General features: G+C 37.5%; 1 protein-coding gene across 2 annotated transcripts in view; it reads right to left on the minus strand.

Moving 5' to 3' along the window:
- Positions 1-11,063, minus strand: part of LOC107721655 (lysine-specific histone demethylase 1A) — a 13,345-nt gene extending 2,282 nt beyond the window's left edge. The window contains exons 1-17 of one of the 2 annotated variants that reach the window (XM_016529788.1): positions 10,900-11,063; positions 10,657-10,790; positions 8,060-8,138; positions 7,817-7,909; positions 7,453-7,559; positions 7,280-7,361; positions 7,078-7,172; positions 6,553-6,570; positions 5,836-5,978; positions 5,608-5,698; positions 5,391-5,525; positions 3,150-3,223; positions 2,927-3,038; positions 2,625-2,757; positions 2,344-2,531; positions 1,089-1,203; positions 177-304 (exon numbers count right to left, since the gene is read on the minus strand). In XM_016529788.1, coding sequence (XP_016385274.1) covers positions 177-304; positions 1,089-1,203; positions 2,344-2,531; positions 2,625-2,757; positions 2,927-3,038; positions 3,150-3,223; positions 5,391-5,525; positions 5,608-5,698; positions 5,836-5,978; positions 6,553-6,570; positions 7,078-7,172; positions 7,280-7,361; positions 7,453-7,559; positions 7,817-7,909; positions 8,060-8,138; positions 10,657-10,790; positions 10,900-11,050 — 1,878 coding nt within the window. In that variant the 5' untranslated portion in view covers positions 11,051-11,063. Of the gene's footprint in view, positions 1-176; positions 305-1,088; positions 1,204-2,343; positions 2,532-2,624; positions 2,758-2,926; positions 3,039-3,149; positions 3,224-5,390; positions 5,526-5,607; positions 5,699-5,835; positions 5,979-6,552; positions 6,571-7,077; positions 7,173-7,279; positions 7,362-7,452; positions 7,560-7,816; positions 7,910-8,059; positions 8,139-10,656; positions 10,791-10,887 lie in introns of both variants that reach the window. The other variant, XM_016529780.1, reaches the window with a different exon arrangement.
- Positions 11,064-11,350: the final 287 nt, after the last annotated feature.

An 11,350-nucleotide genomic window follows, 5' to 3' on the forward strand; every position in this document is an offset into this window, starting at 1 on the left:
GCTCTTAATTTGTCATATATATATATAAAACAAAAAGTACCGATAAGAATACCGTTAAAGTACCGAATCGATAAGCAGTATTGGTAAGAGTAGTAATGCCGTTAAAACCTTAACGATATCCATCCCTAGTGAAGAACTACAAATTAAATAAGCTATTCTGGCACATCCAAGCTCACCTGAGGTACTGCGCTGCTTCCAAAGATGCCCTTGAGGATTGCCAGACAACGGCCAACAATGACATCATCACTGATATTCTCCATAATGCCTGCGGCCTCTCCCGCCATCAGAGCCAGCAGTATGGGAGCTGAGAAGACACAAAAGGTCAGATTCAAAGTGAGCTCTGAATGACATAATTATGAAACCAATTATCAGAGAGAATTTTCTAACCAATATTGTTATTACTGATATATGGTAAGTACTGGAAACCTCATTGTTAAAGCTCATTACTGGCCATCTTTACAATTTTTTATTTTTACCATCACTTGGCACTTAAAGACACTAATAGATGAATAACATGGTAAGATGTAGTCTTTAGCAAATCTCAAAATGAATATCTGTTGTTTGTGTTTTAAATAATGTTGTGATGATTAAATTTACTTATTGCATTTAGAAAACTGATTTTTTTTTCATACATCATCATCCATAACATCAAAATAACTAACAATAAGGAAAAATAAACTAAAATAACAAACAGTGCCTCAAAGGAAGGATTATAAACCCAGCTGAGGACACTAACTACCTGAAGTCTACTCATTTACACGGGTGAACACACACACACACAAAAAACATTATGCATTTATTTATACATGTAGCAATCCTGGACGAGCCCCCAATCCTATGTTATGACCCGCTCGTTTAAAGCCGCAACATAAAAGAGGGATCAGAAAACAAAGTCTAACCAATGTAAATGGTTTTATAAAATTTAACTAATACATCAACAACCAGTAATGATAATAATTTATATGTCTAGGAATAATAAAGAAAATAAAGAAATAACAAATACAACCACAACAAAAACTTTAAACTCAGGGTTGTCACAATAGCCAGAAGTTTAATACTGAAGCATCCCTAAACTAAAGGATGATTACCTTTGTAGAGATTCCAGAAGAGAAACAGTTCCCCTCGACTGGCCGTGGTACTTCCCACATGTCCAAAGAGGTTAACACTGGGGTCCCAGAATACTCTATCAAAACACAACACCACCTAGGACAAGGACAACAAAGATTAGGACAGAATGGGCCTTTTTAAATGCAGCTGACTGACTTTCTTCTGTGGAACAGAAGATTTTCCTGTGCAAATTTCCTTCTTTTTTGCCTATACAATGGAGGTCAATGGGCACCAAAACTGTTTGGTTACCAACGGTCTTCAAAATGTCTTCTGCGTTCCACAAAAAACTGACAAGCTACACAAAATCGCGTTCAAAATCGCAGGCGATTCATTGTTGATTTTGAACGCGATTCTGTGTAGCTTGTCAGTGATCTAGGCTCCGTGTAGTAAATGCCGCTCCATCTGAAAGCACGTGCTGGAGATTTACTACTAATCACCAGAAGCGGCTTTACTGACGAGATTCGCATGAAAATCGCATTCGATTTTTTGCCCAGTCCTAATTAACTCTACTTAGCCTCTATAAATTACACCACCATCATAATTAGGGCTGCACGATAAATCGCATGCGATATTTAACGCGCTGCAATTTTTTTTAATCACATGCACATATTTTAGCAGATGCTTACGAAGTAAAACAACTTACAATACAATGCCACAAAGAAGCACAAAGCTACTACCAAGAGATTATTTTTATCAATAAAATGATACAAAATGCTAAAAAGAAAAAATCATGTACAATCTTAAATGATGCTTGTTTTCAATGGAGTCAATGAAATAGTGTTTCAGTGAACATTTCTGACATCCTGCGGTGTATTGCAGACAGCTGTTTCTGATACAGCAGAACTGTGAATGAATCCGGTACCACACTGTGCCCTCTTGTGACAAAAACAGAGAAATGGAGCAGGACAATTGCATAATACTGCAGTATTTTTCTGCTGCAGCTGAACTAGGAGATGAAGTGAGGGGAGAGAGAGAGAGTGCAGAGGAGGAGGATGACGCATCCTGGACACTCAATATGTGAGGGGGTAAATTCATTACGTACTCACTGAATACACACCTATATCAATCATATTAAAATGACTTGACCTAACCTGCCCAACCCTAAGCTTCACTCCGTTTTAGCCAAAGTGGATTAGTTAGATATACACATAAAATGTCCCATGCTGATACAGGCCAGCATTGTCATTACATCAACACCCTCCCGTCTGCAAAGGAATAAATAGGAATTATTCACACCTTGTTGAGGTTCCCAAAGCCCATTCTCTGGACGGCGGCCATCTTCCATTCTGGCAGAGGAGGCACAAACTGCACGGCTGGCGGCTGCTGCTTCAGCACTCCCAAAGGAAGAGTACACAACACGGCGTCACACTTATAAATGAACGTCTGGGTAGTGGAGCGGGTATTCACCGCAATCACCTCACAACCTGAGACAGGGAGGAAATTATGGTCATAAATGTAAAGACACAAACACACCAAAATATAGTCCCAAACAGCAGGAGCTGGACTGACTGACTCACCAGATGATGTGTATCGGACCTGTCTTACTGCAGTGTTGAGTTTGATATCCAAACCCTCTGCAAGTGCCACTGGGACGCACGAGTATCCATTTCGCACCGTTAGGTGACTGCCCGTGAACTCAAAATCATCGTCCTACTCAAACACAGAAGGAAAAGGGACAGGTTGCAGAAGCAAGCTTTGTTTTCTTTAAATTCTGATTCGGATTTGACTGGGAATCAAACCCATGACATTTCCATATTGAGCACCATTCTCTACAAATTGAGTTAAACACTATTAAGACATGAAAGTAGCCATGCTGTACCTGATCCCAGTGTTTGAGCGAGAGTGTTGAAAGAGGAGTAGCATTGGCAAACTCAAGGTTTGCAAAGTGCCAGTCAAGAATCTGTCGGTCTCTCGAAGACAGATAAACATCACTGAAATAGAGATCCAGAATGACATTACTTTGAATCCATTTGGAAGGACAGACAGGTATGTTAATGTGACCACAGTGGGTCTGATTACTTGCATAGGCTGTATTTGATTACCTGGGTGGGTTGGCCTCCAGCTCTTGCAGTCTCTCCTCTAATTTCACCTGCATCTCCACCAGCTCATCATACTCCTGCAGCAATAGGACAGGACCGCAAATCAGCACACATGTGGGTTTTTAAATGAAAGTTGGTGATACCTTTATCTAGAGAGCAGGGTGGCCAATAGCTGACACAATGCAGATAATAACGCATTTTAAAAAAGCATGTGTGACGCAACATTGGGGGAATCAAATGCACACTTTTTACACAGTTAAAAAAAAAAGAAAAATTTACATTAGTCATAAAATTGGTATGACCAGAAGTTTATTCTTAACAATGAACATGGAACAGTTCAAAATAAGACCCTCTCTCCCCAGCACCTGAGTGTGAGGTTTTCGGAGGTGTACACTCATTGCTGAACGGCTGAGGGCAGTGGCAGTGGTTTCATCCCAGAGGGCAGAGTCATCCCTCTCTGAGCGGGCCAGCCGTTCACCCATCTAACCTGCACATGACTATTTAAAGAAAACCCTCCCCCTAAACCACATCACACAATTCTGAAATATCCTGCTATAGTTTCTCTGTCTATCAGACTGTTACAGTCTGCAAGAACATGTTTTAAGTAGCATGAAATCGACAAGCACACTCTGTGGTATTATTCTCCACACAACGTGAAAGCATATTCACTAATTCTTGTATTTAGCAAGGATGTATTAAATTGATCAAAAGTGACAGTAAAGACATTCATAACATTACAAATAAATGCTGTTCTTTTAAACTTTAAATATTAAGTAGCACAATGGTTTTCAATGTTGATAATGATAAACGCTTCTTGACAACCAAATCTGCATATTAGAATGATTTCTGAAGGATCATGTGACATTGAAGACTACTGTAATAGGTGTTGAAAATGTAGCTTTGCTAATAATAAATTATATATAAATATATATATATATATATATATATACACACACACACACACAAATATATAAATAAATAATTTGCTAATAATAATAAATAATATCTGAAAATAGCTTAAAATTCAAAACAGTTATTTTAAATTGTAATAATATTCCAAAAAAATTTGCTGTTACAATATAAATACATTTTGGTAACACTTTATTTTAAGGTGTCATTGTTACACGTTACATGTACTTACTATTATAATAACAATAATTTATGCATACTTACATGCAAGTAACCATAAGTCAAAGCCTAATCCTAACCATATAGTAAGTACATGTAATTAATTAATATTACTCAGTACTTACATGTATAATTACACTGTAACAAGGACACCTTAAAATAAAGCGTAATCTTCATTTTTTGTACAAATAAGTGCAGCCTTGTTAAAAGCATAAGAGACTTCATAACATTTTTAAAATCATACAACCCCAAACTTCTGAACAGTAGTGCACATCATGTGAAACATTTTTAAAAAGCCAAATTATAAAACCATTTAAAATTTTGCACATCTAAAAGGCTTAACGCTGCATCTACATGAGAGCCGTGGACTAAAAGTATCTCAAAAGTTTCAAATGTAGTCAAACCCCAGTGCGAGCGAGCAGGCATCGAAATTCATGTTTCAACCATAAATGGTCTGAATGCCTCTAATGGGCTACAATTGAGAGTGATTATGTGAATTAACATGCTAAAATCTCACCAGTTAAGACCGTTTAAGTTAGGAATTTAACTTTCGGCTCTGTGGGCGCTAAAGGGAGTACGAGTGTTAGACTGCGGTTTGGGAAAAGTACTAAAACAACCCAACTGAAACAGCAGGCTGAAATGGTAGTATGCTCCATTACCAAGCACAGAGGTGTTTGGCATGGCTGGAAAACTGCTGTACAGTAAAAAGATATTAAGATTAAGCATGACGGATCCAGAGGTATCGGCAGTCGCTACCCGAGGAGACATCGTGAGAGATGCTTGGCTGTTGAATGTGCAATCAGCATTGCTGGTGAGTTAGTCAGTTTCTAGGACAACGAATGAGTTTAAGGCTTCGGACTTTTGTTTAAATTAGCCTTCAGCTTTAATTTGACAAAAAAGGATAAGATGAAAGGAACAGAAATACAGTTTTCACAAAACTTTTTTTTTTTGGCCGCTGGAATGGGATTGGGAAATTAACCAAGCCAGAATCTGAATTTGTCATTGACGTGGTTTCCTATATGAGTTTCTATATGTGTAAGTGTGCACAATGTTTATATGGTCAGTGTGGGGTGAGGTCATGTGGATTCGGTCAATGTGGCGAGTTTGGTCTACAACCTTGCAAAGTGCAGTGAGGTCTCTGTGTTTGCTCTTCAACAGGAACTCAGCTGTGATGTCTCTGGGTGGCTTCACCTCACTGGCCTCTTTATACTGCTGATGCAGCTCCTTCACTTTCTCCTTAGTAGCCACCATCTGAACAAGAGCAGACACAATCAAATTAATTATGTGCGATGAGTTAGCTGTAAAAGAGGGAGGTAGTACATGCAGGTATTACCTTATTCAGAAGGTCTTTAAGCTCCTCTTGAGTCTTCACAATCTTCTTCCAGTGTTCAATCTGTTCATCTTTCACATGTTTCTCCTGCAGCCTGAACATAGATGAGCAATGTCAATGGCATGCTATTATCTATTCACTTTTAAATGACAAGAATTGCTTTTACTCTGAGGCTTGATTCTCAAAGCTCAGAAACAAAATATGAAGCAAATAAACACAGAGTTCACTCACTGTATTACTACTTCCAGTGCTTGTCCCAGAGACACAGGTTTGTTGTTAAGAAAGTTGAAGTCAAGCTGGTGGCTGAGGTATGATGTCGCCTCTAACAAGCGATTGAACTCTTGCTCTACCATCTCATCCTTCTCTTTAGGGACCTTCAGCAGTTACAACCATTAAATGAGCATCAATAAAACTCAAAACACTTGACATTATGGAGGATAATCTATCCACATATACATTGTCATAGTTTTAATATGTGATATATATGTGTGTGTTATAAGCGTGTGCTAAACACAAAAAAATAAAAAATAAAAAAATAAGAAAAAAATTTGGAGCAATGTTATGTTTGGATATGTATCGAAACAAATTGTGTCATTTTATTAATGGAGACCCGTTTTCCCTGAGGGATTGCACTGACCTTAACTGACACACAGAGCTTAATAATTCATAATTTCTGTTGTATCATTAAACAATTCAGATAATTAACTTGAAGCATTTAGAGCATCAGAACGCATTATGAAAGCAGGATGTCTACTATTAAACAGGTGTTCATTTTCATCAAGTATTTTTGGTAGCAAACTGTACTGAACAGGAAGGTGTTCATAAATCATAAACCTGTAATGAATATGCAGTTATCACTGGGTGTTGTTTCCAAGTGTGCAAATAAGTCCATTAGAACAGTTCCTCTAATTCCATATGTTGTATGGTATTATAAACAGAAATACTTACACTTGTGCAGCGCTCTCCCTGTATAACCAGGGCAATCCGTCAGTTTAAGAAATGAAAATGGAGTGAAAGCGAGTGAGAGATAAAAACAAAAGGGAAGGATGGGATGTAGCAAAGTGAAAATGTTCGGGGGTTAAGAGGGGGCAGAGAGTGAGAGAGAGAAAAAGACCGTTAGATTGTTCTTTTCACTAGTTAAGAGTCTGAGTGCTTGACTTTAAACATAATTAAGATGCCAATTAGAAGAGAATGGGAGGAGCATGACTTTTCATGTTTGATATAAACATCATTTTAACTAGTCTGAAAAACAACTGCACTATAACACTGTAAAAGCACTGAGATCTTAGGGATGCCGTACATCAAATTGTGACAGTTTTCACATTATATCCCTATTTTTATAATTACATTTACTCTTATTATATTACTTCATACTTATATTTCTACCTAAGATCAGAATATTAACGTATAAGTCATATAATAATTTTTGAACCCTAATATATGTGTCTATTTTTATGTTTCAGAAGCACTCACAGCTTGTCCATTGGCCTCATAGAGCGGACACTTCTGTTTGATCTTGGCCAGCTCCATGTTGACCTGTTTGCTGACTACAGCCATAGGGTTTCCACCTAAAAGAGATGTGCATTTCCTTTTCAAGCGGTTGCAAAAACTGAACATATGACTCTTTTCCATGATCAACAGTGCCACCTCCTGGAGAGTATTTGATAATTCTTACCCAATCCAGTCACCACCATGGCACCCAAGTCAGCTACATAGTTCCCTTTCCTGAATGTAGCCACTCGCCCTCCTACTCGATCCTACCAAGAACAATTAAGGTTTGTAAAATAAAAAACTTGTCTCAGCTCTCAGTGTAAAATGCTGTAGAGTTTCAAAGCAGCATGTACTTACTCTTGATTCCAGAACTGTCACATCCATCCCAAAACTCTGCAGTTGTCTTGCTGCTGCCAGCCCTGACACCCCACCTCCAATCACTATGACTTTTCCAGTTTTCTTTGCTACAAGAACATAAGAGAGTATAATTAACACAACACTTGAGAACAGAGTGCTTTCTGTGTTGTGGTTTGTTACCCTGTCTGTCTTTGCATTAGTACCATTTGTCTGTTTAAATGCCTGCTGCAAACAAGCTGTCATTGTTCTCTACACCAGACAAATTAAATGTGATTGTGGAAAAAGCCTTGTACTGTTGTCATTCTGTTTGTTTGGACATTATTATCTCTAGATCTGCTCTGTTGTAACATCGAGTCTCAATTACTTGGCAGAGGCTTTACTCTCTTGTAGACACCAAAGTTGATGAACCCGTGTCTCTCCAGGTAGCTGTGTATCCGGTGCACCAGGACAGCATCACCTGCAGAGAAGAACCAAAGACAAATTAAAAAGATAAACGTAAATGTTAAAACACACAATATAGTCTACATATTTGATGGCGTGTAATAACATCAGAATTCTCAGAGAAAGGAATTTGGAATCAGAGTAATGTCTTGTGAAATAGACTCACTGTTGTAAGGAGCTTCTAGCTGCTGCACAGTGACCTCAAAGGTCAGCTGGATTTTGGGGTTGTCCAACCATAGTTGAAGCTGAACATTCGAGAAAAGACATTTTCACAACTGACTGGAAAACACATGATTCTTGTTGATTCTAAAACACTTCTGCTGCATCAACTTTGAATACAATCTACACTATCATTTCAAAGTTTGGGGTCAGTAAGACTGTCTAATGCAGGGGTCTCCAAACTCAGTCCTGGAGGGCCAGTGTCCTGCAGAGTTTAGCTTCAACTTTCCTCAACACACCAGCCTGGAAGTTTCTAGAATCCCTAGTAAGACCTTCATTAGCTGGTTCTGGTGTGTTTAATTAGGGTTAAAGATAGGGATACACGATATTATCGGACCAATATTGGAATCGGCCGATAATGGCTTTAAATGTAAATATCGGCATGATATGAAAAATTATGCCGATATGTCTTGCCGATAAGAGGAATACATTAACTCACATGTGCTCAGGGTGTGCTAGCGATTAGATCACGTTAGCATTGTGGCTCATTCTTGAAGCAAAGTTTTGCCTGAATGGTGATTAGATTCACTGTTTTGGATCGCTGCATTTAGAACTGAGAATGCACGTACAGAATGATGCATTTGGAGTATGATAGAGCCTGCGTCCCAATGTGCATACCATCCATCCTAAATTCTATGTGATATTAGTAATTTTCAATACAATTTAGGGCAGACAGGGTGAATAGTATGCACATTGGGACGCAGGGAGAGTAAACAGTAATAGCACTTGCAGTGGCAGCCTCCCCCAGGTCCTAATGCCCGCTCAGTTAGGAGTTTTAATTCCGTAGGGGGCGCTGTTGGCCTACTAATAAAATGAAAGCAAAATACTCAAATAGTTAGACCGTGCTTCTGATTAAACAAAGCAGTAATTGATGCCATAAAATCATGAGTATGTTTTGATTTAAAGGTCAGAAGCTATTGCTTACATGAACAAAACAAAAAAAATCACAAACATGACACTTAAATTAACTATATATATATATATACACACTGATTTATTCATTAATGTGCAATGTGTTATATTTTTTTAAACAAATTATGAGCTCTTAAAAGATTTTCAGAATATTTACAGCTCTTTTGCTTTAGACCATTTACAAATGTTAAATCATAAAATAAAATGTTAAGGTTACCACTGCATCTTTCTGGGGAAAAAAATGCAGTGATTAATATATGGTTTATTTATAGTTATTTTCTGTATTGTCATTATAAAAGAACTTCATTATTGTTCATTTAATTCTAACAAATAAGATCTTGTTAAAAACTAACCAAAATTAAAAATAATTATATATCGGTATCGGCCAAAATGTAGGGATGGATCGATTCACTCAACTCACGATTCGATTCGATTCACGATTTTGATTTCACGATTCGATTCGATTCACGATTATTATAATATTTTTTTTAACAAAATTAGATTTAAGACAAATTATAAATTAAATGTGTCCTTTTATTATTGCTTGGACAAAATGCTGCACATTTCTTTGTGAAATTGAAATATAATACTATAATAATATACTAATATAGCACTTGTAAATTATTGCTCTTTTGTTGGTTTTGATTGCTTCTATTATCCTCATTTGTAAGTCGCTTTGGATAAAAGCGTCTGCTAAATTAATCGTTATATCCCTACCAAAATGAGTTGAAAATTATCTGCATATCGGATATCGGCAAAAAAACTCATTCGGTTAAAATTCATCAGGACATCGGCCCTCCAGGACCGAGCTTGGAGACCCCTGGTCTAATGCTTCTGAAAAAATTTGTCTTATGCTCACCAAGGTTTGATTTGTTTGATCAAAAATACAGTAAAAACACACATTTGTTACAATTTAAAACTGCTTTCTATTTTAATATTTTAAAATGTCATTTATTTCTGTGATGTCAAAGCTGAATTTTCAGCATCGGCAAAAAAACAATATCGTGCATCCCTAGTTAAAATTCATCAGGACATCGGCCCTCCAGGACCGAGCTTGGAGACCCCTGGTCTAATGCTTCTGAAAAAATTTGTCTTATGCTCACCAAGGTTTGATTTGTTTGATCAAAAATACAGTAAAAACACACATTTGTTACAATTTAAAACTGCTTTCTATTTTAATATTTTAAAATGTCATTTATTTCTGTGATGTCAAAGCTGAATTTTCAGCAGTCATTACTCCAATCTTTAGTGTCACATGATCCGTCAGAAACCATTCTAACAAGCTGATGTGTTTTTCAAGAGACATAACGAGTGTTTGTTGTGCTGCTTAAAATTTTTTCACCATCTTTGATGACTTGAAAGTTCAAAAGAACAGCATTTATTTGAAATAGACAACTTTTGTAACGTTACAGTCACTTCTGATCAATTTAATGCAGTCTTGCTAAATAAAAGTATTAATAAAAAATAAAAAAACATATTGACCTCAAACTTTAGAACAGTGTATTATTAGTCAATAAGACTTCTAGAAGAGTTTCTGTTTCTATTGTCTAATGGCTCCTGCTTTTCAGCTTTAAAAAACTAAGTTCAAATGCTTTAATTATCATAAAATGATGCCTCCAGCTGGGAACTCACCGTTCGATTTCGAATGTACATGAACACTTTCTGAGTATGCTGCGGTCCACCAATAATGTCAGGGAAGCATGCAGCTTCCTGTGATGTCATACGGTCATGTGGGAGTCGGCTCTGGAAGGCGGCCCCCTCTACACCTGAAAAGTCACAACATTAATGATGGAAAGCATTCTGAAATATTTTTAAATGTTTTTAAAATTCTGTAAAAAGGTGTAAAATTTTTATTTATCCAACCTCTTTCCATACCTGACGGTTCCTCAGGTTCACTGTCATTCTCCTCCTCTATTGGTGGGGCTGGTGGAGGAACCACCTGCTTCCTTTCTTTCTCAGCTTTAGCGTTCCTTTCTTCCTCCGAGTAATACTCATCCTCCGACAGATTAGCGAGACTCTCGTCCATCTCCCTGTACTCCACCTGCAGCAGGAGGCACAATAAAAGCTTCATTAAAACCTCGTTCTGCTTCCCCTGGGGTGAAACATGACAATTATTCCCTACTCAGACAAAACATCACAATGTTACCCGACCTGATTTTTACCCGCATTTGGCGGGTGTTAATTTCAAACCCTGAGTATAGGGCTGCACGATTAATCGAACGTGATTAATCGCGATTGTAATGCACATTTTGTCAGTAAAGCCGGTTCTGTGATTAGTAATAAATAGGCATGGGCCGGTATGAGATTCTGACGGTATGATAACCTT

Source organism: Sinocyclocheilus rhinocerous, unplaced genomic scaffold (genome assembly GCF_001515625.1).
Source record: "Sinocyclocheilus rhinocerous isolate Xijiao unplaced genomic scaffold, SAMN03320098_v1.1 scaffold432, whole genome shotgun sequence".
NCBI classification, from domain to species: domain Eukaryota; kingdom Metazoa; phylum Chordata; class Actinopteri; order Cypriniformes; family Cyprinidae; genus Sinocyclocheilus; species Sinocyclocheilus rhinocerous.